The 22039-nt window shown below is 37.6% G+C and overlaps 1 protein-coding gene across 2 annotated transcripts in view; it reads left to right on the top strand.

Moving 5' to 3' along the window:
• HCRTR2 (hypocretin receptor 2) overlaps positions 1–22039 on the top strand; it is a 68838-nt gene that overhangs the window by 33455 nt on the left and 13344 nt on the right. For both annotated transcript variants that reach the window (XM_080389162.1, XM_080389161.1), the window contains 3 exons: positions 11099–11277; positions 12764–13007; positions 20251–20366. In XM_080389162.1, coding sequence (XP_080245288.1) covers positions 11099–11277; positions 12764–13007; positions 20251–20366 — 539 coding nt within the window. The remainder of the gene's footprint in view (positions 1–11098; positions 11278–12763; positions 13008–20250; positions 20367–22039) is intronic.

Raw genomic sequence — 22039 nt, 5'->3', positions numbered from 1 at the left:
CGCAACCTGCCAGCACCCAGCTTGAAAGTCCTCAGCACTGCTGGCTTCCAAGGCTAAGAAACCATGCAGGACATCAGTGAGATATTTTAGAAACTTTCTTTACTCATGCAACTTGGTGACACTTGCTTTTCTTTCCAACTCAGAATGAAACCAAATTTAATTGATACAGAGTTACTCCTTTCAGGATAGCTCTACTATTTATTATCTATTTTATAGTAACTGCTCGTCATGCTGAGATCTGTACAAAACCTAACTTTGGTCCTTTCCTCAAAGAGTTCATAGCCTGACTCATAGAGCTCAACAGCATCATTTGATTTTTACTTATTGTAGTTTCATTTTTTTAGGGCTGGAAAATAAAAGGTTTGTGTATAGTTCTAACACCAGAGTTCTGGTGAATACCTATCAATAGGCAACTGTCTCAAATGCTGCTTTATTATCATTTTAAAGGTGTCTGGTGAATACTGAGGTCTAGCCGTAGATGCATGTGTTGGTAGAATCGGATGAGGAGTCATCTATTCTCTTAAATCATGCCATCATCATCATGAATCCTATCTGATTGCCATAGATGAGGCATGTTTCATTGAATTACATTTATATCCAGATTACTTGGGGAATCTGGCACTGAAAGGGCTTTAATTTTGTAATATCAGCATGAGAACCACCATTATCTGTTGGATGAATAATAACAAGAGTGGCTTTATCATTTTTAAAAAGATACCACATAGGAAATTATACAACATTTATGCATTTCATCTACCTAAGATATAGAATGTATGAGCTCGATTTATATAAGAAATCAAGTATCAACTGAAGTACATTAGTGTTTCCATAATATGGAGATTACTGGCAAGAGTCACGCACATCCTTGTGAGAGACATAGAAAGTAGAAAAGCATTAAAACTGAAGTTGATTTGAAATTATGCCCTCTTCTTTCTACATTCTTATCTCCAGATGCATAACTAGTTCCACTTTATATGCTTTCTGACCAGAGAGTCCAGAGAGGGGACAGCTCTACTTTCCTTTACCATTCCTTATGTCAAAAAGCAATTCTGCCCAGTGTAAATTGTGTGGTCCTGTTGAACCCAAATCTGAAAAAGGGCAATGCCCAAGACGGAAGGTGAGCTGCAAGAGAAGTTTGATGTCATGAATGCTAATACAAATTCTGTTGACTTCCATTTGAGTTCTTCTAAAAGAAAGGACAGTTGCATCTGCCTGGAGGCTGCCCTTATAGTCGAACAAAAAAGAACATCCTTGGATAGTATTTTTTTCAGTCAGAGTAAAATAATCAGCAGTTTGGCTACTTGTATTCTAACATCATTCCAAAGGATAATAGTTCTGCTGTGAGCTCATTTGATGGTAAAGGAGGAGGACTGGAATCTGAACAAGTGGAAAAGTGCTTGGTCTGAGGGGTCAAAACCCATTAAAAAGTATTGAAAGAGAAAAATATATTCCTTTCCATATGGAGTCTCATACTCTTGTTTACTAGTTGTGATTGTGTTATTTTTCCTACTTCTGATGCTACATGTGCATTTTGGAAACTAAGAATTTAGGACTCCTCTGCCATCCAGTTTTCTTCCTTTCTTCTTCGATAGCACTGCTGATAAAATATCTCTCATCTGATCTATCATAAACTTTGACTTAAAGGCTGACTATTAGGCAGCTCCTGCAGAAGTACTGTCATCAGTTAGTCAGAATTCCCCTGCAATGCAGAATGTTATGGGGTGGGGGTGGGGGGCAAGGGAAAGCACACCAGTATGTATTTGATATATTATCTAGGAGCAAATAGCAAACTTTACTGTTGCTGGTTTTGGTTTTGTTTCATTTTACTTTCAAGATGTACTCCTAAACGTGAAACTTTTAAAGAAGTTATCCCATTTAATTTTATACATTATCAAAGCTGTTAGACTGATAGTTCTGAAGACCAGCTCTGCTATTTAGACCCAAAACAGGTGTATCCTTGATGGTGGCAGGATATATTTGGAAAGAATCATCTATCTATGAAAGAAGGAAAGTAACTCAGCAGAGCTATTCAGCAGCTGCACAACTCCAAGACCAAAAAACAATAAAGCCCTGTCTGCCAATAGCTGAGCAGAGACTAACACTTCTTTCCCTTAGGTCAGCGAAGTACTCTTCAGACAGTCTTTGGGGTATTACCAAATAAAATGAAAGCTGTTGTCACTTCGTGCTTTAATTCACTCTCTTTCCAAAAATGGGAAGTTTTTAGAATGCTTCTTTGTTTCTAAAGTGTTGTTTGTTATCTGTGTTGCATGTTAAGTGAAACCTTTTTTTTTTTTCTTTTTGACATTAGCAGCTGATTTGCTTACTATACGTCTCACAAGTGGAATTTGTCAGAGAAGAGCTAGAATGGACTGTTCCCCAGGGGAAGGAGAGCCAGGAGCTGAGGGCAGCAGCAAGATTGACAAGGCATTGTACTCACCAACACAGTCCCACAGTCCCTGAGAGCATGGTAGGTCTGGTGATGTTTACCAGGGTTCAGTCACCTCCCAGCAATTGCCAGACAAGTCCATAGTGGTGAAGCAGGTCTGAGATTGTCAGAAAATCAAGTCAGTGAGTGAGGATTACAATCAGTATCAGCAAGGCATATGCATACTTGCAGCTTGGCCTTTGCTTGAGCTAAGTGTGAGAGCCTGAGCTTAAATGCAGCTCCCAGGCAGAGGTGACCCCCAAAAGAGGTGTCTCTCATCTTTCTCCAAAAGCTCTATTCCCAGCAGCCTGATTCCAGCTTACATGCTGCCCCATACCAGAGCTGGCCTCCAGTGCCAGCAGCTAGACCCTGGGCAGGGGACAGAAGCTGCAGAGCCTGGGGGCGCACTCAGCCCTAACAGAACTGTGCTCTGTCTCCTGATTCTCAGCACAGTAAGACTGCAAGGATTTTAGCCAAATTTGGGGAATTTTATATCAGCAATGTAGATTCATTATATGGATTCAGAAGTTGTATGCTATGCAAGATATTTGCTATAGCATCTCACTAGCATAGTAAATTGTATTTTCTTTGTATAGCCTAAAGAAAAGGCATTCTTACATCTACATTAGAAACAGACATGGACATGGAAAGATTTTTCCTAATGTACCTTCATTTTACACTGACTGACAGATGCTTTTTGAAGCATATTGTTTCAAAGTTGCACAGCATTTCAGCTGTGAAACACACTTTGATTTTAATGAGTCACACAGGTTTAAATGGAGTCCTAGTGAAGTGTGAAATCTTTATTGTAGTGTCATGTGCGGTGTGACATCTGTATTTATGGTCCTTCCATCTCTAACATGACGTGTGTGTAAGGATTTTGTAGGGTTTTTTATAGAAAAAATAAGGATATTGAACATGATTATGAAATACCTGGTCATTCAGTATGGCCAGCTCTGCAGAGATAACCGGGGTTGCCAGTTAATACCTGTAATGATTTGTGTGTGTGTGTCTGTGGTGGGACAATTTAAAACAAATCTGTCTGTGTTAGTCAGTACAGTTACCTCAAGAAAACTGTGTGATGCTACCTTTTACTTCCTCCAGAGCTGACCACACCAGGCATTTTGGGCAGTCTGTTTTTAAAGCATAGCTGATCATCTGGTAGTAACTGCTATTGCTGTTAGATTGTTAATTGCCTAAGATTACATCATGTGACAGAGTTAGAAAATTAATCTTATGCCAATTGGATGGTTGTGCTATTACTCCCGTTGTGATTTGTAGAAATAAGCTTCCAGCAAGCAGAATTTAGTTCTTGTATTCTTCTCTAGTGCCATAATAATAAGGCAGTACATAAAATGTAGAAGTGGGCTGGAGAACATGAATAACCCCCAACCCCCATCTCATATGTCCTTTTAAAAGCCTGAGTACAATACAGCACTTGGTAGCTAGAAAACATAACAGAAAATACATTGCTGAAAGCAAACTAGTTGCTATCTGGGTTTTTTTTTATGTAGACTCTCATTGTCATTTATGAGAGACAGTTCTCCATTAGGACATTTCAATGAATCTGGATATTCAACAAAATACTTTAAGATTTCATATGCTCAATATCATTCAGCTATATTTCTTACAGTTTCAGTATTTTCCTAGAGTTTTACTAGAAAAAAGCGAACCTACACATACATACTTTTTTATGTGTGCTACATAGGGAGCATGACCTAACTACCTGCTCCTTTTGTCATGCTTCTGTGATTTTCTTCAAATCTGTTGACATGCCTACTGTGTCCTGTTGATGAGGAGCTTATCACCTCACTGGCAGGCTATGTAATTTGTTTGTGTATGCAGTGCAGAATATTGTCCATCTTTGCAGCTGTTGCATCACTATTCAAGGACAATTCTTATCTGCTGGGCATTCTTACCAGCTGCAGGGTTTTTTTCAGTATTTTCTTTATAATAAGCATTGTATTAAAAGTGTCTTTTCTTTCTGTCATTCTTTCTATTACTTTTTCAACATAAACCTGGTCTTACGTTGAACTCCATTTTTTTTCAGATAAGATTAGTTTGTAAAAAATGAAGTAACAGGTAGGTCTACAGCTTAATAGTAAGAGATGGACAGCCTAGGAAGTAGATACCATCTTCCTATTGACAGAAGGTATCACTTTGTTTTAGACCTGTTGTTGTCGCTGCTGGATTCAAAAAACCCTAATTAAATTTCCACTGCAATTTAGTTAAAGTGCTTCTCATGCCTTAATCAAGATCATCAATAAAGTTATTGAAAGACTTATGGAAAGCCTTCCTAAAACAAATAAGCTTACTCTTAGGCACTGAATTTTTAAACTCCTAAGTTAAAGCAGAAGAATCCTCGATTGGGAATCGTTCATAATGAATGTAGTTTCAATGAGAGCATTTTTCCTTCCAACAGTATGCATTGATTCAGTCTTTCCGCAGGGAGTCTAGCTCTCCAGGATCCCATTTGGTAGCCTATCTACTCAGCCTTTCTTTCAACAGGGTTGTGTATCTCACCACCCCACCACCCAGACCTTCATTTGCAGTAGGTAATGTCATCACCAGAAAAGAACAAGGGGGGAAAATGTCATATGGAGAACCAATTAATTGCCAGGTGGAAACAATTTTTTTTGTGGGGGTAGGAGGTAGAGAATAAGTAATCTGTAACTCAGATCTGTTTAATACATCTTTTTATCACTGATAGTAAGATATTGCAAAGGAGTAGAGAGCTCTTTAGAACCTTTCTGCCTCATGCATTTGGAAATGTTGATGACCAGTGCTTATAGTCACTACATCTCTTCCAAATGACTGCTGGTTGGCCATATTATGATATTTTAGTCCATCGAGTGTGATACCAAAGCAAAATAAAATCATTGAAGTTTAGTATGAAAAATGATAATTCTTTGTTTACATCCACCTGGGATTTATTGTTCACCAGAAATGAGATAAGAGGTAGAGTCATTCATTTATATAAATAAATCTCAGGTATTGCTGGTTATGGAAATGATGTTTCAATTTTGGCCAAGAAGTTACACTAGAAGATAACCCATTGAATACGAGATTGACAAGACTTCTGGAGTGTTAGGGAAATGATTTAAGGTTGACATATAGAAAACAAATTGCCAGCTGAACCAGCAGCCCACCAGCAGAAGGACTGCAGCACAATGTTTAATATGCTCAAGACAGCATAAATCTTCCAGGAGGCAGCCAGCTGCATTTTATACCAGCTGGAGCCTTTGTATTGTTTTCCCATTCAGCTTGAGATACAATGGGCTATGCTAATTGAATAAATGCCATTACAGCCTCTAAAATGCCTCAGGACACTAAACCAACAGGGATTATATTTGTACATGAAAAGCACCAAACTCGCTATACTGTCATATAAAAGAAGGGGGGTTTTGTCTTCAGGAATATTATGAGGTATATGAAGCTTTCTTGATAGCCTTTAGTAGCACCTGTCTTAAATCTTATCTTTGATTTGGGTTTGTTACGTTTATTCCTTGCTGAGGGTTGCCTGGGGGACTTTTTTGGGGGTGGGAGATGGTGAACTTTTGGAGGATGGGTTCTGAAACAGGCTTCATAATCGCAGACCTGTCCTGGCTTGGGGAAAGTCTCCGGGAGTTTTCCCGAGCAGTCAGCCTGGCAATTCAAGCTGGTTTCCGAGCCTCCACTGACGCTGTGTGGCAGAGCTTGGAACAACTATCGTTTTGCTTGAAGCTCTTCTCGATTCTGGCGGAAGAAAATGCAAGCACCAGGGGTGAGATGAAGGAGTTGTGAGAGCCGGATTACTCAATAACCGTTAGAAAAATAGCTGCTCTTTGTGAAAGCGGGCCTGCATGCTTTCATTTGCAATTATTAACTGTAACTTTGAGTGGTTTTATAAAATAAAAGCAAAAATAGGGAAAATAATAAAATACATTGGGCAGGTAATTGGGTTCCAGTAGAGTTCTGGCAGCCAGGAAAACTGCACAGTAAGAGCACATCTTGAGTTACATTTCTGTCCCACCTTTTTTTTTTTGTTTTGTTTTTTTTTTTTTTTTTAATTTTGATTCTCTTTTCTTCAATGCCTTTGTTAATACCATTTTCTCCACTTTCTTCCTCATTCTCATTTATAGCTGGGAACATCAAAATTTGTATTAAAGATTTGCATATAATGTTAAACAGGTTTTATTCAGAGTTATTTTTGCTATTTCATAGATTTTCGATGGAGGTCTGAAGAACCCAGTTTGGTGCACTACATTGTGCCCTTACTAAACTGGTATCCTGTTAACTCTGTGTTGTCTTGCAGTTTTTTTAGGAAGGCTGATGCTGGCATTATCTATTTTATGATTTTTTGGTAAAACACACTCCTGGTTAGGAATCTTTACTACCTTTCTCATTCTTTCTTCTCTTTTCCAAGCTGAGTGGAAAGCCACAGCTCTGCTCTTTTGCTCTGGGTAGGTAGATGGCATTTCCCACTCCATGTAGCTTCCTTTCTCTAGGATGTTTCTTTAGGGTTTATACGGGAGTTGAGTGCCTCCACTTCTCTATAGAACTGCTGGAGGTGAAAATGTATTCGCAAGGAGAAAGAGTGGAAAGTATACAAAATTCTTGTGTTGTGAGACTTAACTAGTTATAATATATTCAGTGGCATAGTCAAACTATTTTGCATGCCTATAAGACAATTTTTGAACACAGGCTAGAGCATCTTTCTCGATCTGCTAGATCACTGGTATATCAATTAAGCTATTGTCTAAGACTACTGAATAACCTTGTACTGTAGTAGAATCAGAAAGAAATCGAGTCTGAAAAGAATACATTGAACTAACTTCCTGTCATTTATACCATTCTGCCCTATTCAAATAACTTGAAGCAAATTCTCACAGCTCAGTTTAGCGTTGCACTGGAAGAAAACATTACCAATGCTTGTGCAGACTGAAAACACCACTGCACCCAGCAGAGGGCAATGAGCAGGGGAGAAAGCTGACTGCTTTTCAAAATACTTTCTCTTGAAAAGCTTTTTTACACAAACTCGTTCTTTTTATACATTTATGGAATAAGTTTCTGGGATACTTGATTATGATAGTATGTGCTAATTAAGATGCCCTTGTGCTGTGTGCCTTACAAAGAAGGGAAAATGGGCTATGCTGCAAAGAACAGATGAGGTGAAAAGGCAAAACACATAAGTATAAACAGAGAAATCTAAAGTAACAAATTATCTTGCCTATCTATGCTTGTAAATTATTATTTTTTCCACCTTTCAGGTGCCTCTTGCCCCATAGATTAGAATTCAAAGGAATTTAAAGCTGCTTTCTGTACCTTGGTTTTCCTGCATATTGTTACTCCCTGAGTAGCAAGGGGCATAGTCTTTTACATTTCTCTAAGGAATAGAGGTACCAGAGTTCATCTAAATTCCATCTGTGTTAAGCCAGTGTGATCTGGAAGCCTTAGTGTAGAGCTGGGAATTAGGAGTCCAAGTTTCTTATTCTGTGTCTGATTTACTGTGTGGCCTTTAGCAACTTCTGTTCTGCACTTCACTTTCTTTGCGTCAAAGATGGAAATGATAATACTTTCTTAGCTCTCTGGGGTATCATGAGGTTTCATTTGCTCATACTTATAGAAAGCTTTGAACACAACATGCAAAATGCCATGAATTCATTTCTGATACAGTTTGCTGCCAATGAGATTGACCTCACATTTGTTAACTTAATGGATTTGTTTTACCAGAAATAATATTTATGTTACCCCGGACAGGTCAGCACAGGAATAAGAATAGTCCTTGTCAAAGAGCATACATATCTACTTAAACCTTGCACCTTTAGGCACTGATATCCTTGGCTGAAAACAATGCAGTTGTCCAAATCGTGTAGAATGTGGGACTGCTGAAACCATAGCATGACAACAAAGTAGCTAAACCCTGAACTTTTAAAACAACATCTTATTTAACTTTGCCTATTGATAAAAGTACAGAAAAACATTCCCACTTAATATCAGCTTTAGCCTAAGTATAAGACAGGACCATACTTTGAATATGAATTGCACTCAAGACAAAGAACAAACCATAAGTAAATGGCAAAATCTTCAAATTTTTAGTGTCAAGTATTACAATTATTGAAAGCAAAATGGTGTTTACAGGTTTTTTTTCCCAGCATTGCATTTCCAACCGTGAGCAACACTCCAGAGGGGCGCCAGTGTGTTATTTTCCCTGTTAAGTGCTGCCTCTGCGTTGTCAGAGTTTTAACTGTAGTAATCCCATGCACCAAGTGAGAGTAATAAAGCTCTGGATAGTTGTGTTGTAATTATCATGCAATTCTATAGAAATAATTACCTTATTAGGTAACTTAAATCATCCAAATGGGAAGAAAATGCAATTAATATGATGTTTCCTTTAAGCTTTTCATTTATAAGCCTTGCCTTTCAGATATCCGCAGCCACAGCTAAGAGAACTTGAAATTCTATATTCAGGAAGAAAACAATAGAAGAAATGGATACTGTGGGAGATTTCCTCCAAAACCAGTACAGGAACAGCAAAGAGTTTTGCAGAGGGGTTTTAACTTGCATTTAGAAAAGCATGATGGATATATAACAAATATTAAATTTATATGAGGTATAGAATCTGGAACCATATCTGCAACACATTAAAAGTTATGAAGAGCATCTGTTGTGGCACAGCAGGGGTTATAGATGAAACTTGGCAGCCTATATCCTAAAAAGGTAGTTGATAAAATCACCTCCTCTTAGAGGAACTGAAGGCCACCTAGCCTTTCCCTCTTTCTTAACTATGTCCTGGCCTAGATTACCCCTAAATGTCTAAACATAGCCCTCATGAAGAAGTGCTATAATTTCAGCTTATGCTAAAGCTCTAGTAAGGTCTTGTATGAGTATCCCGCTGATTTTGGTCACAGCATTCTGACCACAAAGACGCAATCCAGCCTGAAGAGTGTCCTGAGAACAGCAAGAGGGATGGTTGCAGAGGTTCTAAAAATGACTGGGAGTAAAAGATAAAAGAGTTCTGAAGTTGTACAGTCTGAAAAGAAAACTGAGGAAAGGTGTAACACCAATCTTTACATATGTGAAACATTGCTGCACGGAAAAAACCTCTTCATTCCTGTGTGTGTGCAGGAAAAACAAAGTGATATAAATAGCAGCAAAAGAGAAGTAGATTAGACATTAGAAGATTTTTCTTTTTTTAACAGGGAAGAGAGTTAAACTGCAGCACATTTAAGAGAGGCATGATATCTTCAAATGTAACAGATTTTAGAATGTAAACTTGCCAGTGATGGCTTAGTGGTAGTCTTTCTGCGGTTGTGTTGGTCTAAAGACTTAAACGAGACAAGAATTGTGGAATGAAGTAATATATTTTATTAGATCGACTGATGCAGCTGGAAGATGGGCACAAGCTTTCAGCACACCATCCTTCTTACGATCTAAAGAAGCATCTGATCTCAAGAGCTTATGTGCCTTAAAGTCTGTGTGTTTTTTTGCCAGCTGCTTTCACTAGTTTAATAACAGAATGGCTTAACTCTAGCTGATTCCATTTTAGATTTGGACAACCTCTTGAGGACCTTTCTAACTCTATTCTTCAGCATTCTGTGATCTGTTTAATGTATCTAAATTAAGTATAGTGCTATATCCTGACAGATTAAGGAGACTTTGATTCCTCATCCAGATTTGCATGATGGATGAGTTATTGTTTACAGGAGAAGAACCTTTGATGTACAGTGATTTGTACCGTTTTCTTACAAAAAGTATGGTGGTGTTTCTGGAAAATTTTGTGCATCAGTTTTTAAAGAGCTTTTGGTGGCTGAATCTAAAACATTCAAAAGCTATTTATTGCTACAATCTTTCAGGGTTTTACTTCCAAAGTTAGTAAACCCCTTATTTTTAGGCTAGTTTCTCAGACTCAATTTTGGCATTTTTAATGTATTAGCTTATAAATTTAGTGCAACCATCTTAAAGGACTGATTTGCCTCATTTCTAAAAGCCTTTCAAATTGAAAGAGGGAAATGAAAAGATACAAAACAAACTTTAAAGGCTGATCTTGTAAAGCGTCTGCTAAATGCTGCTTTTGATCACAGTAATTACCATTAAAAATATACTACCTTTAAAACGCGTAGCACTTAATACTGCAAAAATTACTTTTGTTTACTTACTTCAAACCACAGTTATCCAGACAACTGTTACAGAATCTCTGCAGATGCAATAGATACTTTATGCACAGCAAAATATTTTATAAAATTTTGTTGTCTTGGTACGGTTTACAAGAACATGTGTGGTAGCAATTTGAAATAAGCATGATGCTATCATATGAAAAAGGTAACCTTTTACAAATGTAGATGTGTATTGCCATAGACTAGAGCCAATGGATTAAACTAGACATGAAGAAAGTTATGTGAATAGTTAGTGAAGGTAAACTATCAGGAGAGTAAGCTGCTTTACATATCGGATTATTTCCCATGCTATGGTCTATGGAGAACTATTCTTTGTGTACTAAGATTCTCTCTACACGTACCCTCTTGTTCCCACTCTAAAAGAAAACACGTGGTTCATACACTGAACTACATATTCAAATATTCTGTGCTAAACAAAGGACATGAGCATTTCCTTAATTCCGCAAAGCTGTGTGTTTTCCTGTTGAAGCATTTCCTAAGCCATTTCCATTTCAGTAACTTGTCTTTCCAAATTCAGTTTGCATTGCAGTGTGGAAGAATCATCACATGCGGACAGTTACCAACTATTTCATAGTGAATCTTTCTCTGGCTGACATTCTGGTCACAATTACTTGTCTTCCAGCAACTTTAGTAGTGGACATCACAGAAACATGGTTCTTTGGGCAGCCCCTCTGCAAAGTGATTCCCTACTTACAGGTATTATTTTACTGTGTTTGTGTACACATTACCCATGTTATGAAAAAGAGAAAGAACAATAGTATCTTCCTAATAGTGCTAATCTTACAGCAGTCTATCCCAGCTACTGAAATAGATATTTCAGGGTACATGCTGAGGATTAAAGGACTATTCCACTTGTGAAAATGTTTACGCTTAATAAACATTGTTCTTGATCCATGTGCTTGTTAGACTTGGGCAATACACTTTCTGGAACATTTGTCTAATGCTCTTCACTTTTTGTGATCTTTCTTAATAATTCAGAAGGGACTTAAAGCAATAAAAATGTCTGTTATTGAGATGCAGTCATTTATTCTCTAGGTGCATGTGAGCCTAAGCAGCTACACAAGTGTCCAGGACAGAGAATCCAAGCTTCTGAAGAGAGTCTGGGCTTTCATATGTGTTTAGTGACATACTGTGTGTTCTTTAGTAATAATCAAAGTACCCAGGTTCACTGGGAACCAATCAGATTGCCTGCCTTAAGCAATAATTGCCACCACTCATTTACCAGTGGACTTAATTATGAGAACATTTGCATCAGAATGATTGAGAAATACCTTTTCCAAGAACACCTGGTTGGATGAACTGGCTGGGCATACTAGAATGACAACTGCTTGGCCTTTCAGTCATCATAAATCAAAAGAACTAAGCAGAACTCTGAATGTATGCAGGTGATCAGCTCTGTGCCTTCAGCACAGTTTATATTTCCAGTAGATACCTGTAGGGCTGAAGAGCCACATTGTCAAAGGCAACAGTTCTGCAGCAGGTATGTCCCCTACTCAATACAATCCAAATCAGAAATTTTTTTTCAAAGCCTCTGTTCTGGTGGAAGAAAATCTGAAGAGTAACTGAAATGATCACCTAGTATACAGAATGAAAGAGTAAAACCAAAGTGATAGGCTATTTCCTATACTGAATAGAAGGTAAAATGACTTAATCTGCCTTAAGCTAATCGTTGTTAGTTTTTTTGGTTTTTTTATGAGACCTCAAATTTCCATTGTTCCTGTGAAAACTGAAAAGGCAAAATGATGGTACTGGTGTCCAAATACAACATAGAAAACAAACAAATATAATTGTTCTACAAAGAAAAAAAAAGATCTAATTAGTTGTCTGATGTTTTCAAAGTACTTTTTCAGATAAATTTGTGCAAATTCTAAGTTGCATAAATTTGCTCTTTCAGAATCTGACCCTGCCACACCTACTCAGTTTGGGTAGCACCCTAAACTGTGAATTGTCCTGTTTCTACTGGGACTACAGGAGATAAGGATATCGGTTGTAATTCTGTACGAAGTGATTTTAAAAGAAGACTTTTTCTGGGAACAAATTCTATTTAATAATTGCAGATAAAGATCTAACTATGTTGAAAATATAAATAATTTTTAGAACTCTGGGAAAAACTTACAATAAATAATTTTTAAAGCTCTGAAAAAATGACATTTACATTTACATAATATTTCCTTTTCTTTAGACAGTTTCAGTCTCTGTGTCTGTACTAACACTCAGCTGCATTGCTTTGGATCGATGGTATGCAATTTGTCACCCTTTGATGTTTAAAAGCACGGCCAAACGAGCAAGGAACAGCATTATAATTATCTGGATTGTGTCCTGCATCATAATGATTCCTCAGGCTATTGTTATGGAGTGCAGCAGTGCGTTCCCAGGATTAGCCAATAAAACCACCTTGTTCACAGTGTGTGATGAGCATTGGGGAGGTGAGTGTGTCATTGACCATAAAGACTAAATTTGTACTGCTGTAAAGTAATAAAAATATTGGGACATATCAATATGCAGTCAAGTTATATAAACATATCACAAAATGTTCCTAATTATATAAGCTTTCTTAGAACTACCATTTTTCAAATACTGTGAAATCCTATTTTCTTTTCTATTGCTAAGCCTTAAAGTACATTTGAAACCAAGTTTAAATAAATGAGGCTGGCTTGTGTCTTGACCGTGTTAATGTTTCCCGGAGGGCAAAAATGTTCCCACCCCTTAAATACTTATGCTTATTTAAGTCTGTGATCAATGGACATTACAGGTTTACGAAGACTTAAGTATTTAGCCTTAAGAAATAACTACACAAGAACAGGATTTCTGTTTACCTGATATATTGCTTTTGGTAATTGCTGATATTTGATTAGTCTTTACAGATACCTCCTGCGACTTCAATGCAAATTGAATGTCATTTCAGAATTTACAGAGATGTCATCAATATGGGGTAGTGAGTTAGTCTACAGTTTGAAATTTGTCATGGACAAGATCATTTAAGTAACTTTGTAAACGTAATCAGTTACAAATTATTCTTTCCAAGAAGTGTAATTCTGCCTTTCCAGATTAACTTTGAATCTACCTTGTTCTGTATTTGAATTCAGCTGTAAGAAGTCGTAAGGGTTGCCAGGGAGTAACTACTTCTCTTTTGTCTCTGTTCACAGCAAGTGGTGTTAGCCACCCACCTGAATGGTTAGGGCTCCACTCCGGTGGGCCTTGGCACAACTCCAGTGCTAACAGAGCGTGTGAGTTACATGCTGTGACTCTGACACTGGATATAATGACCATCGGTAATACCGATATTCACACACAGGAAAATAAAGCCAAGTTTGCCAAAACACATAACTAAAAGGTGCCTATTTAATAGCCTCGAGTTAGACTAAAACCCAATCAGATTCTCTCTGAGAGCTGTCTCTGTAGAAGAAGATTCCAGTTCTGTAAACAATTAAGATAAAATACAACTGAACACCTGTACTTAATTAGTGTGATAAATTAGCTTAAGCAGCTTGAACTGCTGAGGGCTCTTCCATGTGCTGTTTTGGAAGTTCCTCCTCTGCTAATGGCCTCCGCAGGGATTAATGAGAAGACATTGGCTATCACATTCCCTGTTCTTTTGCTCCTTCATGCCTGTTAGTCCTCTGGGACAAGGCAAGGGGACAGAGATGGCTATTAGCTAGCTGGCATTCATTGCAGACACAGCTGCACTCAAAGTCTGTAAGTTAGAGGAAGCCTCTGTTAAGCTATGACTATTGTCCTTGCTGTTTCATTGGAGAGGACACATCTGCTCTTTACTTCTAGTGTTCTTTCTTCATCTGTGAACAATTTTGTATCCTCGTCTGCTGCTGGATGCTGCAGTATTTATGTGACTTTTCTTTCACAGCATACACTCCAAGTACAATTTGTGTCCACTCATTTTGGCTGCAGAACTAATTATCCATGCCTTCGTCACTTCAAGGTTAGATCTGCAGCAAAGATTCTTTTCATCAATCTAGGAAATGAAAATTATGTAGTTTATTAATTAGGGAGTTGGGAGAGCATTTCATCGGGGAATGCAATCTCAAAATTTACAGATCTGCGTTGGTCGCTTTTTGATTCCTGACAGGAAAGTGTTGCTTTCAAACTACTGTGTCTGTAGTAGCCTTGGAACTATTTTAAAGAATGCCTGTTGTTCAGTGCTGCACTGAAGGAGTTGCAGCCCACAGATATGTCTGAGCTGAAGCACCCGTTATACAAAAGAAAAAAAACTCCCACATGTTTGCAAGACTCTACTCTGATGAAGTGTATTTGTCCAAAATGAAATCTATTGATCTTCAGGTTATGCTGTGAGCCTTTGCTTGCATGTTTGGAGAAGTAGAAAGGGTTATAACAAAGGCAAGTACTTGCTCATAGATTTAGTTCTTTTTGTGTGTGGCTTCAGAAATGAAGTGCAAACACTCCAAAATTATTATTAATTTTTTTAATTTATATTGAGCATTAAATGAAAATAATTTTACATTAAAAATGCGTTAGTTTTAAAAATACGTTAGTTTTCTGAAATGGGATGCTTTTCATTTCACTGAAAGATAACAATCCTATTTTTATCCTACTGCCTTTCTAATGAATTATTCTTGTAATGATAATGCACCATCATTGCTAGCTATTCTGCTGGTGCCTTTCAGCTATCCATAAAAAATAATCCTCTCCACTTTTTAATAATAGCTTATCATAGCAACTTGACAGAAGAACCTTTCTTTGTGTTAAGTTACAAGCAGATTGCTCAAATCATGGAATTACTTTGCAAATGTAGAATTAACCATATATTATCAATGAGGATAAAATATAATAGAGAGGGAAAGAGAAACATCTTAACAACCCTTTCAGACTATGGAGAACAGAATGTCATTAGCTACAGTTTCCATTCAATTGAAAGTGTCTAAGGACATCGAGTTGGGCCAAAGCATAGAAAACGCAGTTTTTCTACTGAAATCACAAAGGCCCCCAAAAAGAAGAACAAAAGGACACGGATAACAGGGCAACAGTTTGAAAAGACTGGTGAGCCTTGAGGCCAGAAGGAGTAAAGAGCTAATGTTCTCAAAGAAAGTAGTTGCATTTTTGTTGGATTTTGTTTTCCCTTTTTTGACTAGGGGAATATTGAAAACTAGTCAAAGAAAACTAACGGCGAGGAGGTTGAAGGAGAAAGAAATTCATTGTCCTATGAAAACTGTATTTGTAAAGAGAAAGTGGAGATGTAGATATTGCACACTCTCAAGAGACCAAGAGTGAATCCTATAGGAGAGTCAGTTTAGAGGAAAGGGTTTATATTTGGGTGTTTACTCTTTTGTTTAGAACTGTATATAATTTATGCTGTCTAAAATTAGGGTATATCTAATGAATTCTTTGCACAGCATCATGTACACTGTACATCCCAAGGATGTTAAACTGTGAATTGTTAAGGCTGGGACTGCAAAAAGGGGGTGCTAAATGATACTTTCCAAAGTGTTTTGGAAGTCTGTTGTAATTTTGGGAACTCAGGGTCACTGAAACATGAGGTGCAATGGAGGACTGATGGTAAGCCATGTCCAGGAAAATGTCAGGGATGCCAAAGCAGGAGACAGCACTGTACCCTACCCAGACTTAGGTCCAGCTGCTGAAAACCATACACGTCTGGCAAGTGTCTGTAAGGAAGGTCTGATCAGCACTGTGACACTTGGGGTCCTTAATGGTGAACAAATAGTGGCCACCCTTACTGGTAAGATTTCAAGCATGCTGCTGGAGAGCTGCCAATGACTGCAAATGGAGCTCAATTTCTTTTTAATTGCTTCTGGCATTCTTGAATATAAAATTCATTGCCAACTCTAGGCCGAGGGTTTTTCATTTCGAGTACTGTCTAATAACAATATTTTATTTGGGAATGCAGAAGGCTCCAACATGTGACCTGTGCAGACTCACTTAAGGAGCCAGTGTTGGCCACAGTTCCATAATAGTCTGTAATTGCTATGAGCTGAATTTGATGATAAAGTGCCAAAATAAAAGAAACATATATTAAAATGAGTTCACCATGTGTCCAAGTCAGCTAAATGCATTTTCTTAGAGCTGTTTGCAGAAGGAGTGTTAGCCAAAGTGCATTAGCCAACCCCTTTGGAAATGATAAAAAGAATATGGAGATAATCCTTTCCCAAAACTGCATGGTTGAATGGAAACAAAGGGAAGAGTTTGTGTTCCATTTCCTCTTAGACTACTCATAAAATAATACAAAACCATATTGTCTTAATTCTGGGAAACAAATAGCTGGAAATTGCATTATTACAGGAAGGTTTATACATCCTGTTTATCCAAGTGTCCAGAATTTAAGGAAAAACTTGTGGGACTTTTTAATGCAGAAAGAAGTAATAATATTGCTAATACTAAAATTATGCTTGATGCTATCATAAATTGATAAGCATAATATATCAGCTTTGAAAATGTAATTTTATTATTGGATAACTATAAATACTCTGACACAGGAACATAGTTTGGAAAGGACTGTGTTGTGTGGTCAAATTTTCTCTGCTATGGGCATCCACTTCCCTAACATCCCTATTTATTAAGCTTTATTCTAAAGTATACTCTTATATCTGCATTGCTGCTTCATGTTAGTAACTCCAAAACCTCACAGGTATCTTCCTGAGACTAGACAACCTGGGAACTCTCTACTAAGGCTCAACAAACTTGATAGTCTTGTTGTTTTTCCCTATTCTTAGGGAAGCTGTCAAAAGTACCAATTTCATTATGCACCTATGGCTTAAGGGAATTTTTCATTTGCTAGATATATCAAAACCTTTTGAGTCTGGGTTGTTTTCAGTTTGTATGTATATGTATATGTATACATGTATGTATATATGTATTTACACAAATGTAGTAAAATTCTGGCAAAAATCCAGAAGCTGAAGTTTCAGTCTTCTACCTCCTTGCTTCATTGAACAACTGTCCAGGACTGGAAAACAATGCTGAGAAGGAAGCTTTAGAAAAATTTAAAATAGCCCTGCAGCAGACAGAAGGGGGCTTGTTTTAGCATAGTGATCCTCTATCAGGTGGAGTTATCATACGGTATGACTGGTGCTGAGTAGGAACATGGGTCTCACTCCAGTCCAATCCCCATGACCACCTGCTTGCTTTTCATCCCTTCTCTCTTTTCTGTAAAATAGCTGCCAGTGATGTGAGAATCATTAATTTCTTCTTAAGGGGATTGTTACTCTAGCTAAGAACGATCTCTGCCTATTCTGAAGTCCATTATGTGACCATTGAAGGCAAAGACACTTTTCTCCTCTTCCGCTTGGCAGTAAGAGGTCCAGCAGTCCCAGCCAGGCAGGTGATATATCATCAGGACCATAGACTGACTGATTTTCTCATTCAAGGAGCCTGGAACTCACTTGATAAATGAATGGTATCCCAAACCAGCCCTTCCTCCTTCTTGCTGCTGTGATTGTCAAACAACTTTAAAGCTTTTTTTTGGCTTGAGAAGCTAAACAGAGTCATGCTTCTTAGGGAAACGTTCTACAAAGGGCTTTGCCCTGGGTGGAGGAAGGGTAGGTTTCCTTTGATGTTTAGCAGCTGGCACTTTCCAGGTGGCTAAACTTCAAAGACAAGTGTTAGGATCTTCCTCCAACTTGGTCCATCAGTTCTTTGTAGATAGCTAGGCTCATTTAATGTTTCACTTTACTTGGAATGCTAATTTGGAAGCCATAAACTCCAGATGGCCTTTTAAATATGTACCGTCCTTCTACCTGAAAGGGGCCTGGTTGCCTGCAGAGTGTTGATGGGGCAGGTGGCACCTCCTTCTGAGCAGAAAGAATGTACTTTCAGCTCTGACCTCCTGTGATCCCAGTAAGTCACGTTACTCCAGTTTCTCCCTAATTTCTCCACCTATGAAGCATGCATGTTATTATTCCTGTGTTTGACAGGACTGCTGTGAGGCTGCATTTTCTGGAATGCAAAACCAAGTTTGAGATCATCAGTCAATACACAAACCCACGTTATAAATTATGAAAGACCTGCTCCAAATGGTCTGCCTCCCCCAGGGGCATTGACAGGATCTAGTAGCTGCGGCTGCTAGTTAAGAGTTGGTAAGCTGGTTTTGCTACAGGATGTTAGAGCAAGTAAGGAGGCAAATGCTGCTTATCTGAATTTTTTTGAACCTTGATCCATCAGAGCTGTCAAATGTCAATGGCAATGTCTCTGTTACCTTCGCTAGCAACAAACATGGGCTGGATTTTGCTATAAGAAGTTTCTCTTTCCCTGGTACTGAAGTTTTTCTAGCTGGTGAACCAGATGACACTATCAGGCCCAACACTGAGCATGATATGACTTGAGAGTGGGTTCGAGGGTGAGCCTGAAGCTGATGAGATGGTGTACTCTTCCCTGCTAAGAGAGTTATGGTCCAAGTCTTTGTATGTCCTTGTCTCATCAAACTCTCAGGGATTCTCCTGGTGTGCAAAGGGACTTCTTGTTTGATAAGGTCCACAATCTTAGTCACTTTGAGGCAGAAAATAGGTTTGACTTACCAATGTTTTGATCTCATGCAAATCCTTTTGCCTTTTTTTTTTTTTTTTTTTAATTAGAACTACAGTCAATACAGTTTCAGTTTCAGATCTTACCATCCTGAAACATTCGAAATTCTGGAAATTATCATAAACATTTCTTCTTTACTCAAGCCAAAATGCAATACTTAGGTTTACTATGCAGTAGAACTGCTCATGGGGTGCACAGTTTCTCCTCTGCTATGTATTGTCACTCTCCTTAATGTGAATTCCTTTTCTGAGGTCATCCATAAATGTTGTCATTAATACAAACATTTGGTAATATCAAACTAAATTTGATGTAACAAAAGTGAAAGCAAGTTTTTCAGAAACCCACTGCGCATTCTGCTAAAATCTAATAATGAAGCTTATGAGGTAACATTCTTAAAACACTATACACTCACAACACTTGTAAGATGTTTGTCTCTAAGCAAATAACATTCATAAGTTGTCTTTTGAAAAGAGATACACAGGAAACTAGGATACAGTAGTAGCAAAGTCATTATTGTTAAAGCTGAGTCAAAAATAATTTTGGAAATTTCCTAAGTTTAGAGCACTTGACCAAATTAATTCTATTTAAAAAAATGTAATCATAATAATAAATCACTGAGTCTTATCATGTTTATTCTGCCAGCAAAAAGTGATTTAAGAAAGGTCTGTCTCTCTGTCCATCAGCATCCTGTGTGCTGGAGTCTACATCCTGTTTATAGGTGAGAGACTGCAGTTTACTCAGGGATACATAGTAATCTTTGCAGAATTAAAACTGAAGACAGTTACACAACCTGTTAAATACAACAAAGATGGCCTAGGTTAGATAATTAGTCAGCTATTGTTAGGTAATGGAATTTTCTATCTTTCACTGATTTCATAAAAAGCAAAAATTCTTAAGACTTCATACCTAAAGTAATAATGTGATATGAAAGCAATACTGTGATAGAGGAGATGCTCGAGATAAAAGCATGTTTATAATAGATACAGAATTTATATTGAAGTTATTAAAAAAACAATTCTGACCATAATATTATTGGAGATATCTTCCATTAGAACCTATTATGTTTGAAAAACATGCATACCTTTATGAATAATTTAGCTTAAAGTGATTTTGATGTATGTATATTTAAATGCTCTTTTCTTATTTGAATTATCTTTCCAGCTGAGGTATACCCCAAAATATATCACACGTGCTTTTTTCTGGTAACATACATGGCACCACTGTGTCTTATGGTGTTGGCCTATTTGCAAATATTTCGAAAGCTGTGGTGTCGCCAGGTAAGTCACTTAACACCAGCTCTGCTTGCTTTCTGTCGTGTTTATGTGCAGATTCCCATGTACAACCTTCTTCTCTGTTTGCCCATTCAGCACTGTTACCAGGTTCAGAGACACCGTTGGCTCACAGTGACCTTGGGTAGGCACTGAGATTCATTAAAAAATGAAGGCAGTCAGGCTGAATGTGAACCCCTTCTGCCTCATGTCTGCGAAGGGTTTGGAGGGGGAGAGGGCAAAAGGCAACAGAAAGATTGATTATAGGCAGAGGAAAGATCCCTCCCATTGTATCTGAAATGCTTACCAAAATACCTTAGGTGACCTTCTACCACTAAAATCTCCTGTAGCAGTCAAAAGTGGGGATTGACCTTCTACTTTTGTAAATAGTCTGTTAAATATTTTATTTTTATGTTTCATTCTATGAAGTCTCAGGTTCATAGCAGGTCCAATCTGAACAGAAGTTAGATTAGAATGTCCAGCTATCAGAACTGTGAGACTGAAATTGCCTGATGTGAAGCTGGCTGTTGCCAGTAACATTTTATGTGAATTATTGACAAATAATTGGCATGATTTCACATGTGAATATCTGGTTTTCTCAAGCTTCAAGTTAAAAATACAGGGGGGAAAATACTAAACAAAAAAACCCAAGCAAGCAAGAACACAAAGAATGTTTGAATTGAAGTGGCAAAAATTAATGTGAATTTTTTCAGGAATATTTTTTCCCCTCCAACATTTTGACATTGTGTCAGCCTGAGAATAGTTTCCTGGGTGTGAACACTAATCTGTCATACATCAGTCCATGGTTCTTTCTGCTGTCGTCTGCTTTGTTCAGGTTTTATCTATAGTTGTAGTTCTCTCCTACCCCCTCCCTGTCATTCTGTAAAGGACAATAAACTCATCCCATTGAAGACATTATGCAAGATATTCCCTCTCCTGTTTTCTCAAATAGCTCTAACAGTGGCTGACATTTCCATCAAGATATCTGCGTGAATCATTTCAGTTTCACCATTATGTCTGATACCATCCAAATTTGAGTTAGCCTGTCCTGACCAATAATACCAGGAGCATTTTTCATGCAGTTTAAACTGATCCATCAGAGAAATCACGAGCAGATTTTAGATTTCTAAATATACATATGTTAAAAGCAAAAATAAAATCTTATACTGAGAATACAAGTCTCTTGCAAATAACTAAAACAGGAAAAAAACAAATCTGGTTTAAGGCATTCTCTTATCATCAACACATCCTAATACCAATTATTTTCACTTCTTATCAGATTAGATTAAACCCCATTTGCTGTTTATCTTTAAATTATTATACTTGCTTGTAATTTCTTACAAGTTTAAATAACAAGGTAGCTTGAAGGTAAAATTTAACCTTTACAATCTGAAGGGACTGCTCCCCAGAACAAAGGTTTTGCTTGGTTAGTTTTGAAATTAAATTCAGTTTAATATATCTTTAAGATGCTCAGTATTACTGAATAGTTATCTGTCCTGTAGTACCCGATGACCTTATCACCATATTGCTTCTTAACCCTCTCTTCTATACATTCTTTACAGTTTACTTGTTCTCTCAAACTCTCCATTAATTAAATGCAGAACAATTGTTCTTAACCTGCCTATAGCTTGAAAATGCTGGTTCAGATTCAGAGCAGAAGTTGGACGATTGGAAACCTATTT

This window comes from Falco punctatus (genome assembly GCF_963210335.1).
Source record: "Falco punctatus genome assembly, chromosome: 5".
NCBI classification, from domain to species: domain Eukaryota; kingdom Metazoa; phylum Chordata; class Aves; order Falconiformes; family Falconidae; genus Falco; species Falco punctatus.
Note: the sequence above shows the minus strand (reverse complement) of the source record. Positions and strands in the feature narration are given on the sequence as shown.